The following is a 16576-nucleotide window of genomic DNA, read 5'->3' on the forward strand; positions in this document are numbered from 1 at the left end:
CAGCTGCACAGCAACGCAATATTGACCCTTGCGACTTTTCAGCATGATTGATGGGTGATGCGATGATCTATTTGTTAGACATGTCATTGGTTTATGTTTTAAGGCATGTAACAACCAAGCAAGTAAACTTCAAAAAACTTTTTTTTTTCTTTTACTAATGTGTAAAATGTTGTAAAAAGGTTTCATGTAATGACTGCTGATGACTAAAAAGAAGTTTACAAACAAAACTGTTAATTCGTTCAACTTGCATGCTTAGTGAAGATAAAATGGCTCAACATGTCTCATGGAGGCACTCCAAATTTGCCTAATTTACACTGTAAATTTTATACTTATAAATTATAGTGGAAGACTTATAGAGGAAGAATGTGACTATTTGCTCACTGACCTTTCCCAGGGTGAATGGTGAAATTGAACAAGATTGTTTAACAAAAATGTTCTCATAAATTATTTAGTTAGAAAGCTTATGTGAATAGGCAGCCCACAAAAAAAATGTATATTAACCAGTTATTCTTAAAAAAAGACATTTGATTGCACACAGCTACATAAGTAGTTTCAATCTGCTGCAATCAACGTACAGGCATAAAAACTGGTATTTATGTTTATAATCGTGATTGAACTAAATTATTTTGTCAGTGGCATCTGGAAACATCTCTGTCCTAGCTAGTTACTTTAAGTGAATTTTATTGCTGTAGACCACAACCCCCTAATGGCCATTAGCAACTGCTGTAAAGCTGGCAGTTGTTAGAAACTTAGCTAAATATCTAAAATATCCTGGGCCAATCAAAAAGATACATTAAACCTTCAAGTCAGGAGATCAATGTTAATGCATCAAATCTACACCATGTTCTTGTGAGGTGGGTGTATTTGTCCACGTATGACTTGGGGCTGTTTGGTTCACACACATAACATTGAAATTGTGTTTTAACTATTGGTAGGAACTAATATTTAATCACGCTGGAGTTAAAAGTGAAACATGGATGTAGAATCATTGCAATCTCAAGCAGCCTTTATTTTTAGAATGATGTCAAACCCTCTCCCCCTTTCCTGTCCTACTTTCCACATTTGGGAGGTGCTGCTGTGTCTGATGTCATTCAAACTGCCCCCAGCTCTGCCAGAACAAGGTGGCCGGAGTGTCTCACTTTCACTCCAAAGACTCACCTGTAACCCGAGGTTCAAACATTACTGAAGGAACAACGCCAGATCCATGTCACTACTTCCAAGCAGGCCAGTGATACCATGCCTAAAAACAAACCATGACATCATAACCTCCTTGAAAAATCATTAGGTTTGCTTCTACATTTCATCTGTTTCAAATATCTTGGGTGATGGTAATGGCTTGATAACGATGCATTTTCTTTGTATTATTACACAAGTTAATTTAGTCCCTCATGTATATAATATAAATTCCTGACTTCGTTACAACGTGAAGCAATTGTCTTTTTCCTTGGTAGCGAATGAGCAACTGAGTTTCCGAGTGCAATACTCAAGCAGGATTAACCTTATTACAATGAAATACACAGGGTCTGAGTGACAGTGGAAGGGAATTAATCCTGGAGGTCAGGGCCTGAAGGCCCGCAGCAGAGCAGACTGTGGGCCGCAGCGTGTGAGGCCCTCCTTACGGATCTGAGCGCCGCTCTCTCTCTCCATTCCTGGACGCTGTCACCAACTGTGTCTGTCAGTGTTTCATCAGAGATCAGCCACGTTGGCCTTAGATGAGTTGCCAAGTAGAAACCAGGTTCAGAGAGAAGAAAGAAGAAAAACTTCAAAAGCAAATGGCCTTTTCCCCCTTGCCTTTATTAGTACACTTGCTACTGAAGGACACTCCAGACCTGGAATGTCCTTCCTGAGCTGCTTAAAGTTCCCAAGAGCTTATTCTGCCCAATATCCAATACAATATAACATGCAAACAGATGGGGGGCTGAATGAGCATAATCATGTTGTTATGGTAGCAAGTCATTCATCTTTTTTTTTTTATATAGCCTATATGTTCGTCCTCCAAAAACATCTTCAAAGCAGAAAACAAAGCTTTCTCTGAGCTCTAAGTATTAGCATTCCCAGGTCTGTTTGTGCAAATGTGAGGGGGTCAAATTTCTTTGTGAGATTATCTCTCTATGGCAGACAGTCAACTGTCTCCCACTGTCCAGCCACAACCAACCGCCGCTGAGCGGAGTCCTGTTTCACACACATGCAGGTGGCTGTCAAGAATGTTTATAAAAGTGCCCAAAGCACTCTGAAATTAAATTAGAGCAGGAGTTCAGCACAGTTCACTGGAGGAGACTGCCTGATATTTAATAACAGTATAAATTGACATAACAGCCAGAAGGTTTTTTTTTTTTTTTTTAACTGCAGCTGATTTAAAATATCCATCTGCTTACATAACCCACCAAAACATGCCTTTATGTAGTGTATAAACAGAATTACTAAACAATTTAGTGTAATGTAGTGAAATATATGTAAATTTTATGGTAGTTAACCATATAGTAATGAAGGAATTTAGCTAAAATGCAGAAGTGACCTGTAATTAATCAAATATTTTCCCAGCCAACTCAGGAGCCAATCAGACTACTCATTTGTACTGTGAAAGGCAAGCAAATTCTTAAAATGAATTTACAGTCAGCCAAATTTCTACTACAATGAGAAAAATAATGGATCAATACTAGGGTACACTGAAGATTTCTGGATGTCAAAGCATTCGAGAGGGTGGGACACTTGTCCAGACACTTGTTTCCAGACACATCTCACTCCCTTATCCCTCATCTTCACTATTCAACACAAACTACCTCCTAACTGCCTCCCCTCCACCACCTACCCAAGCTGGTATAAAGTCCATGAAAGAGGAGGTAACAAATTAAATTCTAATTTTATAAGGCTGACACTTCGGAGTACTGGTTGAAGGGTTTGGCTCTCCACCAGACAAAACCGTTTTCCAGGCCTCAATGGCCAAAGGAAATTTCCTCTGTTCCTCAGTGCTATAAAAACACACCTTGAAGGGCCCCAGAGTGCTCATGTTACACTCTTTTCATACACCATTTAGAGTGAGTCTATAAAAACCACATCAAGAAGCATCATTTCGCACAGCGTGGTGCAAAGATGAAAATTTCCACAGTACTGTGTGCTAAGGTGCTCATTAGTGTACTTTTATTGCACTGGATAATCACTAGCGCAGCATGACGGGAGCATGAATTTATAAGGAAGGTGGGTGAATTCCAGAGGGGATTCCCCACAGGTACAGAACTTGCACTTTACTACAGAAACATACAGCAACAAAGGTATCCACAACCACCCTTCCCAGCTTCATCACAGTGTGTCACTGAAAAAGAGTTCACCAGTCGGCCCTCAGGGCCCAGCTGGGTACTTGCGTCACAGCAGCGTACTAGTGAGAAACATCCGGTTACGTACAATCAGATTTGACCATTTGTCTGCTCGAGAGTAAACCAGTTTGCAAGGAACTGAAAAAGAACACAATCAACATGAAATATATACTTTAATATGACAATACATTTATTTTTTCCCAGTCAGTACAAAGTAATATCTTAACGCTCTGTGATACTTTCATCACATTAGGTTTCTTTAAAAAAAAAAAAAAAAATGATTACATATATTTATATAGCCGTTCTTATAATGAGCTGTGAGGAATGAATTTATACAAGAACAGCAGAGCCAGCTCACGTTGTACAATTACACAGCACTGGACACCACAGACAAGGAAAAGAGATTTGCTCCAATGGCATAGATCCCACTTCACTTGCAGTGACGTGTGGCAGTACCTAGAACATGCTCACAATACTTTTAAAACATCCTGACATAATACAGTCATACACTGCCCAATCAAAAATGTTTCTGGGACAAACTTAATTAATTTTTTACATTTAAAATTTACAGTTGAATAATGTTTGTGTGAGCAGCTGCCAAAGGAAAATAAAAGGAACAACAAAATTATATCTATATACAACTATAAACACCCTGGACAGTGAGGGATAAAATGAGCTTGTTTTGACTGTAAAGCTTTTGACCATGTAACGTTCCGTAATTTAAACCAACAATCATAAACAGAGTTCATACTGACTAAATAAAAACATACCAAATATGTACAGATAGAACAAGAAACAGCAAAGCCTTTCTGAGAATATGCATATATTTATATATATTTATATTTTACAGCTAAAATAAATTCATTAGTCCCACAAATTATTTCAAAGCACAACACATTCATGAGAAATGTGTACAGGTAGCTTGAGCAATCAATTATATGAAATAACTATAGATCAACAATACTACAAGGTAATTGAGAACATTTAAATAGGAATAAATGAAAAAATAAGCTGTCAAATAATGTTTTGCAGTATATTTTATGTGTGTTTATATATTTCCTTGTATTAAATACTGATAATTCTGGATCCCTGGATAACTGAAGAGTTAAATTAAGTAAAAAAATCTCTGTCATAGCATATGAAGTCACCACCACAGTGACTGCTCCAATAAATGGCTGGTTCCCAGGCAATTAGATCTTCCTGACAATGTGTCACTCTGTGCATCGTATGTATATAAGGGGCTAGAAAAATAGAAAAATTATCATCTTTACATGTACACATTGACAGAGAAACCTTTCAATGGTGATACGACATGTACCGTTCATGCCTCAGAAGAAGCATAATATGTCTTAGCACCCGGTGAACATTAATCGTATCTCGTTGTGATTTATAAACTGTACAATTCGTTTCACATATGAATACACTGATAGCGGTCACAGGTCTACCCAAGGCCCCTGCTGCATGAGAATCACCTCAGCGAGCCCAGCAGAATTTTGCTAATCCTGGAGGAGAGCTCAGCAGCCACTGGGGTCCACCACAGCCCGGCCCACAGCCTACATCTACTCCAACAAGCTCCCCGAGCTTCTTAAGTGCATCGGTTTACATTGCGTACCTCAACAACTCTCCGCTGCCACCTTTACACAATTAAGGCACCTTTTACACCCCTTAGGGTCAATGGATTCTTCTAATAAGAAGAAAAAGAAACAACACTCTAAAATAGTCACCGGACAACACTGTAGGAATGCCTATGGCAGGTAAGAAAGCCCAAAACAGATTGGCAAGCGAAAGCAAGAGAGGTGCTATATCACGGGCTCAGAAATGTACCTGGCAGCAATGCAGCTGACCAGGCCTGAGCCACACACTCCACCACCACACGCTTTGCACTCATCTCTTCACTTCAACTCAGTAGCCCACATTGAACTTGTTCTTATTCAACTCCCTCTCCAAGTTGCCAATCAAAGTGTCGATGCTCTCCTGCAGATCCTTGAGGTTGACTCTGTTACTCAGAACCGGGCTGATCTCCTGGATTTTCATGTAGGCCTGGTAGGTGTGCTCTTTGGCTAGGTGCTCCTGGCTTGAAAAAAAGTGATGGGTGGACTCCTCGGGCTGTTCGCTATCCTCCATCTCCTCCTCCACCTCCTCTGATCCATCATTCTCCTCCGCAGTAGGAGGTTCCGGCTCCTCTTTCTCCGGGCCCTCCTCGGCACTCTCAGTGTCCTCTGAAGGCACGTCATCATAGTCTGCCTCTTTGCTCTCCTGCAGGGGCTGGAAGTAGCTCTCCCCGCAGCAGCTCCAGTCCCCAGCGTAGCGGTTGCTGGGGCTGTCCAGTCGCCCCGGTTTGGGGCGCAGCACCCCGGCCATCTCTGCCTCGCTCAGGTTCAGAACCTGGGGGCGCTCCCTCCTCCGGCGCAGGTACTGCGGGGCGGCCGACGTCTCTGCAGGAAGCTCCCTCCATTTGCTGTGGGGATCCACCACTATATGGGAGAGAGAAGCAGGAGATTTTTATTTTTAACAATACATTTTATGGGCATAACTGAGGAAAGAACCACGTGCCATGCAGCAGAGATGCATGCCAAACCCACTCGGCAACACACAAGGCTTCATTTCTGGGGAATTTTTAAAAACATAACGTCTTAAGTGGGGAGTCTTAGGGAGTCAAATGTTGGTCTGACAGGTCACAACAAATGTGTACTGTCGTCTTGTAGAATATTAGCATATTCTGTCCTTAGTTTAACCAAAACATCAGGTGTAATATAGAATATAGGGTGATTTTAAGTCTGTTGAATGAAATCACAGCAGAGTTCTAGTCACTTGCAGTCAAAACATGATGACCTACAATGACGAGAGAGGCTCCTTCAGCCACAATCACAGAATGTTAGCATGTCTGTCGTCTGATAAAATGACTGAGCTCGGTTTAGTGTAGTGCACTCAGACACATCCATAGCTCAGTTACCTGGCCTCCTCTTTACAATCAGTGTGTAACTAACTCTCCGCCACCTTTAGTTGCTTCCTACAGTGAGTGATGAAAACAAAAACATTGCATGGAATCAAACCTCACAATTCTTCTGCTAGGAAATGCAACATTAATAAAGCAGATTATATCACTTTTTATAAAGCAGTGAATTGCTTTACTCCTGCCAGGTTTGGAAAAAAAAATCACCCATTTTCAGAGAAGAAATTGTTCAAACATTTGCTCCATTAGATACATTTACAAGAAACCCAGGAGTAAAACAACATAAGAACAGTAGTTGCTTTCCAGTAACCAGGGCAACAGAAAATAGTCACAGTTCTATTTCCTCTGAGCATGGAAAGAGGAAACGATATGCAGCTGGCAGATTTGTGGCTGATCCCAGGATATTGGGGAAAAACTCCCAAAGCGCTTCATCATGTTAGTAGGGGAGTTTCCCCTCTCGGGCTCAAACGTAGCCAGAGCCCCTGATGGTCTAAAAATATACTGGCCTTCCTGTGCCCCCCCAACCCCACTCTCCTCTTTCCTCTCTGCCATGCAACTGCGTGATCTCTCCCTGACCACCTGCCCTTTCCTCAAACACCCACACCAAAACACACGGTCACACAAGAGCACCCAGCGATCACACACGTCCCTGCAGCTGAAGGAAGGACTTCATAAAGGTTGAAAATTTAACCTAATGACTGTGAAATGTTAGGGTGAAGCGCTGGGGCTAAGGTTAGGTTAGGAATGTCGTTAATTATAGATGGTGCACACTGCTTTTAAAGCCAAGGAAGTCGATGTTGGGAGGTGGGAGTGATGCACATATCAGGTTACAGCTTGATTCGGTCTAAAATTTCAGGTGGGTGAGGGTCAGTGGGTTTCCACTGGCTGGGACTGTAATTTGACAACAGTTCAAAAATCAATCCCTAACTGGAACTCTGCATCCTTCATATCATGTGCAACCTTTATTTGTAGCATGTCTGACATCTGTAATTAATGCCACATTTACCCACATTTCCAAGCACAAGAGCGGAAAAGTGAATTTCATTCAGGGTTATTTTTAAACTAAGTGGATATACAAGACGGATGTTGCATACTAGTATTATTTACTCAAGCCACAGCCACATCAGCTGTTAGAACAAACACTGTGCAGAACATTACCCCAAATGCAACAGGTCTGAATGGGTGCACTGATGACCCTGCACATTTGCACAACTTTTCATTCCTAAACGTTGTTGTAATTCCACACTCCATGCCTATCTGCTCCTCAGTTCATATGTTACACATTCTATTCTATGCATTAATGCATTTATGCTCAGGCAGAGGGTGAAATTAATTGCTGATGTGAACTGCTGTAGAAAGAGATAAAATATTATGTTCGACCACAAGGTGCAGTGTCTATTCTGGATGGCAATTTCTGAAATTGCCATCTAGAAAAGCATTGTGAAAACCTATTGTTAACATGCTGTCAACTCATGATGAAGCACCCAGTGGACTACATCAGGTCTAGAGTAAAGAACAGCCATTTGCAATGCCATGCTGCTAACTTAAGATCAAAGCCTTAAGACCATTATTCCCGGGTAATGTTTTTAATCAATGTTCATGGCTAGGAGACAGCTGCCCCTGGTCCTTTGTTGAGTGACAGCAGGACAATTTTAAAGCCTCAGATGGCTTTTCAGCACCATAAAAAGAAACAGGTCTCCAACCGTTATTTAGCTTTGTAGCATTTCTCCACAAGTCACGGGCAAATTAAACTGTCAACTCAAAAACGGGGAACAGAAAATAGAACCAGAGAAGAAGAGTTGAGGGTAGCATACCTGGCCAAAGCTGCAGGAGATAGTGCAGCACCTCAATGTGCTTTTTGAAGTGCAGAGCGCTGGCCAGCTCCTCCGAGTCGATGAAGACTCGGTTGCTGTGGCAGGAGGCTTCCTGGCGCTGGCTTAGCAGAACTGGGCCGAAGCAAACGGCCAGGTTCTGGCACGTCATCTTGTTCACATCGTGGTGAGAGGCAACCAGCTTCAGATGGTCCAGCAGCTTCCGCAGGGTTACCTAGTGCCGGCCACAGACAGCGCAAATCAGCATACAAACGGAAGAGATCGCAAAATAAAGCCTATAAACCCAAGCCATCAAAAACATGAGTAACGCTCTTCACATTTCCTGTTCTATACTTTTCCAGCCACCAATCTGGCACTGAGTCTGAAGTTTACCATTATGTGAAGGGTTTTGGATTGAGTGCTGATCTTGACAGAATGAGTAAAGCTCCATTCAGCCGGGGAGGCAGGTCTGAGGACCTGGCGGCTCCCAACACGCTTGTAAGCACTGCCCTCGAGGAGCCTCGCTATCAGAACCTGATGAATGCATGTTTATGTCTGCCAGCAGCTGCAGGCTCTCAACCAATGTCATCTGGGAGGTGCTGCCATGCCAGGAATGTCAAGGAGCCTAAACAAAGACAAAGGTGTGGAACACGGCTTTCTGCCGGAAGCCTGACTCTGAAAGGCTGAAGTCCTCCCCTCCCTCCCCAGGTTAAGAATCACGCCTGGCCCGAGGTGTCGTTACCTTCTCCACCTCTGGGAGGATCTCAAGGAGGCAGACGGTGAGCTCGGAGTCGGCAGGCTCGTTCTCGCAGCCCTTGGGTCCGATGCGCAGGGGTCTCTTGGCCATGGAGTCCAGAACAGCCTCATACAGCTGCTTGGTTATCAAGGGTGAAGGCAGCTCCCGCAGGTAGTCCTTCAAAACACCTGGAGATGAAGGACCATACACGAAACTATTGCAAAGAGGCGATAGAATCACAATCATTGTAATAAAATCAACAACAATAGCCAGCATCATTTTATTGCAGAGCTACCATTTCTCATGCCTGAGCAGTGCATCGTGTCTAATCTAGGACATAAACCTATAAGTACTGTATGAATCAGCAGAGTTTATACATTGTTACACATTTACAGGTTTTTAGACAGCATGAGCTGGCAGGCTTTGGTAAATACAAAGACAGCCTATTGTTCCGGTGTATTGTATGGAGTCTGGTAGGATTCCTGATTGGAATCAGGCACCATACAGCGGCTTGAGAATGTGGTGGATGACTAGGAGGGTGGCATTCACAGCTGCGACATCCTCCCCAAGGCCCAAACAAAGAAAGGGCCAAATCTGAAACCCACACCAACTCTCTTCACAGAAAATAAATCAAAGACATGCCGTCAGGATAAAAAGAATAATCTTGCCAGCATGCAGAAAATACTCAAAACTATATTTTGAATACTAGAAAAGTATTCAAAGCTATCAATGGGTTTCTTCATCCTAGTCATAAAGAAGTTTGAAGTCATTTGTCTCTCACAATGGAGACTTGCAACAGGTACAACCGCTCCTATGGTCACACCAAACGACACACAGAAGTGCCAAGCATGGAACTCATAGGCACCCATCACAATGACCATGGGTGTTTGTTTAACGAAAATTCACAGGTGTGGCCACTTGGATTTTTAAACTTTTGCTCATAATACGCTCTTGGCTATACAGTATAAGAAGTCAAATTTCCCTTCTCTGCAAAACATACAAAACCCCTTGATGTCTCCAAACATATAAAATTACATATGGCAAAACCTGACCATGGCGGCCTCTTTTTGGTACTCCATTTTATTTTTCTCCATATATTACCTGTGTATCATGAGTGAAGCATGAGTGTTACCCCCCGATCAGCACGGTCTTTGTCCCCAGTCAATTGATAAAATGGCACTCAATAAGTGTCAGAGTAACTGACAGTCGATAAAGAGTCAAAGTGATTAGAAAAGGTGATGGAAGCAAAAGCTCTCAAAATTGCTTAAGGAATGGGTGTCAGTCATAGGCAGTTAAATCTGCCTTAATGGTCCCCCGTCACCTGCACGACAGCCTAGATGGGAGAGCCTTACTCTCCTAGATGGCGGCCTTTCAGTTAGTTTCCATGCATTTGTAAAATATTTTTAAAAGTATTTTTTTAAATCAATCATTAACTACTAATAATCAACAATCATGAATTCAGGTGTCCGAAATCCAAAGCAATACTAGCCGAGTAACTAACAGACTAAACAAATTTGACAAGCTGTGTATATATACAGTAGGTGATGAGAGTATTATAGATTACAGCAGTGGCTTTCATGAAGTCTAAGCCACCGGGGGCCATACATTCAAGAAGACAGGTTCTGACTGATTGAAGTGAGTTGGCATAGGACTGCCCCATCACTCACATTCACTTAAGAGCTCAAGCCGTTTGAAAGCTACATTTTATGCAATGTGCTCATTACTCGACCATAAATTCATCTGGAAATGTATTTATCATTACCAGAACATCTGTAGAATACAGAAGTTCTATCTGCAAGAGGGGAGGGGCTTATATCAACTAATGTGCTGGCTTCGAGGAACAGGAATGTCCCATACATCATTTCTTAATCAATGCTATTTAAGAAATGAAATTCATTCATTTGATCCCAGTTCCCTGCCATTTGAAACTAATAAATCTTTCCTTAGTTTTGTTGCAGTCACTATACATCAATCTCAACAAACAAGACCATGGAAACTTCCTACAAGACTATAAATGGTTTGGAGAAATTCACCAGCAATCCCCGTAGCCTCCTAGTGCCACAGTCCTGCCACATACTGGCCAAAGAAAAAAAAATGGAAAGGAAACAAAAAACACTTTCCAGCTAAGTTGTACAACTGAGAAAAACATTGTGTAATCTGATTCTTCTGAAATGACTGTCAAGTATCAACAGCTACAGTATTTGGCATCTCGCAGACCCAATACATTTTTCCTTCCTGCGGATACAAACTCTGCTGTTAGTATGCACAACAGGATCTATTAGCAGCGGTCTCTACTCCAGCGTCTGATCCACCACCATGCTCCATTAAATCAAGACCCGACATGTCTCAACACAACGGCAAAGATGTGTGATCTTGGGCTTGTTCATTCCAAACCAACAGCAGCCACAAAAGTGCAAAATAACAGTCTTTCATTCCTGTAAGGAACAAGACCTTGCACAGTCTACTACCACGGTAAACATTTACAAGTGGAGTCTCATGGACTACATCCATAGTGACAGGTATATATTTTGTTGTGGTGTAGGCCTAGAAATTGTGTTAGTGTTTATATAGCTTCTCTATATATTCACAGGACATGAATCAGCACATTTTTTATCACTAATATGGTGAGGTAATACATCTTGGTACATTTTTAGAAGTAAAATATTTATTATTCCACAAAACATGACAGAAAAACCACCCTCTCAGTACTTCAGCAGAGTGCTCTTTGATAAAGAAGTAACTGATTAACTAGGGCACACGAAAAATAATTCTGTACACTTGATATCATGCCAATTTTGTTGTTGTTGGTAAAACATGTATTTTATCATTGGTTCTGCAATAAAACAACTTCATGTGGAGGTTTGACATTAACTTCATTATAGGATTCACAATTTTCATAGACAAACTTTAAGATAACATTACATCCTTACCAAGTGGTTAAGTACACACAATGTACACAAATAAAAGCAGAATTAATCAAAAAGCTACTTGTTTACATCATTTACATTCTCTACACTGCCAATATTAACACTAATTGTTCCAATTTAAAATGAACCCTCTCAATTCTAACAAGGGGACGCAAGAAAGTAACTAGATAGCAGCAAAATAAAAAAAACCTTTCTCCCTGCACAACCTGAGTGACTCCATCTGTAATAACAGCGACCTGGTTTAATATAAACACCAATAACCCCCATGCAAGTGTGAAGTGACCCAGAACACTAAGAATGCTGCCTTTCTGTGGGAGTAAATCATTAGCCTGCTATGACTCAGCTGCATATTTGCTCTGTTTTAAAGAACCTTAACCCCTATTGGCTGGACCAGGAACTCAACACACAAGCAAATCCTGTAACAAAGGCATGGTCAGGGCTCTGGAGCAAACAGGTGGGCTTTTTGCAGGTGTTGCTCATTTTCATAGCGTGTCCAAAAGGCAACAGGCATTCAGCTCAAGGTCCAAAGAAAAGAACAGTGGGGTGAGATTAAAAGAAAAGCCTGCAAAAGCACTGAGGACTATTTGTATGGAGAAATTATTGGTGATTTCCAAACTTCTAGTCAATAGTGATAATTGCACTGAGGAATCCATATTGTGTCCAGTTTCTATATAACTTACACCAACCACTGTCCAGTCAAATGAATCCTATCTGGACTAGTCTCGTCTAAAATGAAAGCACAGTGAAGCCCCAATGAAAGCCCTGCCCAAGAACATGGGGTGTGCAGGGATGCCACTACCGACACTAGTGGTTCTTACATACATTTAGACTTCTAATATCCAGCATCCCAGACCCACTTCTGACCTTATGTCCTGACCAACAGATGGATGGGTATACTAGCAGCACGTGAGAACAAACAGTGGATTGTTCTGTCCCCCAGCACTGACCGGGAGAGGGGTGCAGCCCAGTCCACTGCCTCGCGTGCGATTCTGACACCCACACAAAGTTGTACCTCTTTGTATCCAGGGTGCCTCCTGGCCAGCCCAGAGTTCAGCTAATCCCCAATGCATGAGTCAAATACCATCTGTGTTTGTTCGGTAACAAAGGGGGCACTTGTTAATGACTTTCCATGTCTTCACACAGTTGGGGGGGGGGGGGGGGGGGGGGTCAGGATCCAGGACACAAGTTGGGCCCTATCCACACCAACAAACCTCTTACACTCAGCCTCATCAACACACTGCCCTGACCATCGAAAAATAAAACAACAACTTCCTGACCAGTACATTTGCAGCTCTGTTTAGAATGGAAAAACTAAGGCTCATTTTACTGCTGGCCACAATAAGGTGCTCCATCTACTGCTCCTGCAATTACTGCCAGGTGAAGCAACGTCATTCTCAGAACAGAGGACAGCCTGGCTCTTTAGTCGGTTAAAGAACAAAACACAAAACAAAACAAACAGGAGCTGAAAGCTTAGCCATTGGCTCTCTAAACTAAAAGAAATCCAGATGATGCAGAAGTTTCCTTGTGTTACACTGCAAGGGAAAATCTGAGCATCCCCACCATCTCTTTCCATTTGTAGGTCTGTGTGCACACAATACGCCCTGGAACGCCTCAGTCAAATGAGACAGAGATCCATGGCCCGACGTGCGTTAAAGATGACCAATGTTACCTAACTTTTTTCTATTCGCCACAAACGTTAGCTAACGTTAGTTCATTTGAAAAGTTAGCGTCCGGCAAACAAAAATGGCTGCTGATGGGGAAAACTCAGAGAGAAAGTTGACAATTATTTGGCTGTTATAATACTCTAATCAATGTAAAGGTTCTTACCTTAGAAATAAATCACGGGTAAGCAGAAAAAAAATCAACTAGCTGGCATTGTTAGACGTATGTCGCAAACGTTTCTATTAAAAAGACGTTGGTGTCGATGATGTTTAAAAATGTTTAACAGTAACTGTTTGCCGCAAAAATAGTTTGCCACAAACGCTTGTGGCCTTGAACACATGTCTTGTTAATTAAAGTTACTCATGCTTCATCCCAGGCCACAGCTGTTATTCGATTAAAACACCACAGGTCACCATTCTGCTCCCTGTGGTCTTTTCAGTTAATTCTGCTAATGGCAGCATGGGAAGTGGCTGGAGCCAGGGACAATACTGCTGTTAGTGATGGGTTCAGTGCTATGGCTAACACTCTGCTACTGTAGCCTTGAGCTAAAGCACTTTATCCAAACTGCTCAATAAAACGTTCAGTGGGATGAGTAGAAAATAAAAATGGACTTATAGCAGACCCTGTTTTAATGTCCAGTAGAACACACACACATACGCACGCACTTTATTAGGATCCAATTTATTTTTGCTCATTTTCTGAATGTTTGATGACCAGGGCAGGCCTTTTCAATGCCACTTGTCTGGATTATTGTTAAAAACAAAAACGGCCCATACACTGCACATGTTTTGCAAGCTTTGGATTGAACTTTGACCCCAGTTAATCCCTTTCACTACCTCTGCTTTTTAAATTAGCCTTGTGACACACAGCCCCTCAACTCCTCTCTTTCGCCTGCTTATTAGCTGTCCTGATTCCCCCATCCCCCCTTCAACACTCAGCTAGCCCCCTCCCCCTCTCCGGCTATCTGCAACACCCACTCGCTCCGCAGAGCAAATTTAGACAGCAAGCAAAAACCAACAATTCACGTCGGTGCTGGCTCTTTTTTTCTGACCCGTTCAACTGTTAACTGTGTTCTTTACCCTGACATGCAAATTCATGCGGATCAAAGCAGACATGATACAAGATCGGCATTGTGGGCCTCTTCCCAAAACCAACAAGAGCCCTCGACTACAGGCTTCCAGTCTTCCTCTTTTGGAGGGAGAAAACCCCCCCCCCCCCCCCCAAAAAAAACCATGTGCAAGTTTTTTTTTGCCCCCCGTTTTTTGGGGGCTTTACCCCCATGATGTCTTTCGTGTGCTGAGTAGAATTCCCGACTGCAAAAGCATGCCAATGATCCGGCCGCTTTATTTCACTTCACTGCCAATCCAATTTACACAGATGTTTAGATTCACAACATGGCTCACAGGAGCTGGGATTGTTCAATGCCCACCTGCCCAGGCAGCGAGACAGGGAGCTATTAGGAGAGAGCGGTGGGCCTGTCACTTAAGACGTGGAGTGTTCTTGAAGCTGGCCATCAAGGTTTAAATGTGCCTGGAGCACTTTCAGCTTGGGTCAGCAGATAACGTGAGGGTTTTCTTTTGGTTAATGGTATCACGTGACCTCAGATGGTCAGGAGATAAGAAGACCGTCTCAACATGGAGCAAAAAAATTACCATGCCAGTAGGTTAAATCACAAGCCTAGACAGGCTGAAGGGCAAACATGATGACCGCTGATCAATTCACTTTGATTAAATCCACGTGCCAGGTCCCACTGGTCTCCATGGTGCTTTCATATCAATGACCATTTCAATATTATGCACAGACCAGGTCAACATTTCCAGGGATTTTTGTTTTTCACATTGAATACAATTGTGAATAGACTTTGAAAGTCTATTGTGGTTTTCTTCACCACTCAATCCCAGATGTAGGTAGCAGAAAAAGTATTTTTTCCACAATGAAGAATGCTCTGCTCACATTTGGCTTAAGACCAATAAGACACAAGTGTTTAATTTCTCTTTCACAGTGAGTGCATTGTGCGAGTACACACACAAACTCACACAGAGACATATGCTCACACACAGGGCAATTACAGATAATTATGTTATCTACTCATTTAGATACTGCCAGGAACAGTTTCTGAGCAGGCTCAGATGGATTTGCAGATTTAGACTGTAGAGTAAAGCCCTTCGGTTTCAAATACGACTGGACATTTTCAGTTCTGGTTTAATGAATAGCAAACATAACCAGCTACTTAATACCATTAGAATTTGCAAAAGCACTACCCAGCTGGGCTTATAAAACTGAGCTAAAAGTAGCAAGAAGACAGAACCTCATGTCGGCTGACGTCACATGCAAATGTAAGACACAACAGATAAATTGACTTGCAGGGTCTTATGAAGCAGGAACGGTGCAGATTACAAGTGAAAGGTGTTACCTATAATCATTTTCTGTTTTTCATTTCTAAAATCCTACTTTACATTCAAATAACTATTTTTAAAAATGTATTTATGCACATGCATGTACACAGCCAGAACCAACATGCTTACATGGAGCCTTTGAAAATGGCCGAGGTAAATTTAGGGATTACAAAGGTGTCACAATATACATGTTTTATTATTTTTGATCTGTTAAAATGTTTTAATTAATCAAAGGAAGCCATGCAATAAACCAAAACATGCTTATTTTTCATACTGTGCTGCTAGTTGTGTGCAGTCAATTTCAACTGAGGAAATATTTATCAGAAAGCATTAAACGAACACAAGGCCCTGAAAAATATCAATAATGAATTGCACAATTCCCATTCCACAGCAATAGGTCATTGTAATTTGAAATGATTTGACTTGTTTGGGGGAACATATTTAAAAGATAATCTTCAGAGAAGTTAAGACGATGTATGAACTATGCCACCGTAATCATCCCTGATATCCATAAAGCATTTGTTTCATCTTCCTTCACTACAGAAAACTATATATGCAAGTAGGTATTAAAATCCAAAACATAAACAAATAAAACAATTATTTTCCCCTTGACATGAAACGAACAATGGAGGACACTCTGCTAAAGGCCTATAAAGCTTCTTGCAAATATCAAGATTTAAACATTCTGCAAAAAAATGCAGTTAAGACCCATCAATATCACCTAAGTTCCTCATATCCTAATATGGGTAATAACCAGGTTCCTTTGAGTGCTGTGGTTCA

General features: G+C 41.8%; 1 protein-coding gene across 5 annotated transcripts in view; it reads right to left on the reverse strand.

The window, feature by feature from the left end:
• Positions 1 to 3515: 3515 nt before the first annotated feature.
• The window catches only part of syde2 (synapse defective 1, Rho GTPase, homolog 2 (C. elegans)), a 33524-nt gene continuing 20463 nt past the window's right edge, over positions 3516 to 16576 (reverse strand). For 3 of the 5 annotated variants that reach the window (XM_061240440.1, XM_061240436.1, XM_061240441.1), the window contains exons 5-7: positions 8818 to 8999; positions 8079 to 8310; positions 3516 to 5785 (exon numbers count right to left, since the gene is read on the reverse strand). In XM_061240440.1, the coding sequence (XP_061096424.1) occupies positions 5214 to 5785; positions 8079 to 8310; positions 8818 to 8999 (986 nt within the window). In that variant the 3' untranslated portion in view covers positions 3516 to 5213. The other 2 variants (XM_061240437.1, XM_061240439.1) reach the window with 2 other exon arrangements.

This window comes from Conger conger, chromosome 4 (assembly GCF_963514075.1).
Source record: "Conger conger chromosome 4, fConCon1.1, whole genome shotgun sequence".
In the NCBI taxonomy this organism is placed as follows: Eukaryota; Metazoa; Chordata; class Actinopteri; order Anguilliformes; family Congridae; genus Conger; species Conger conger.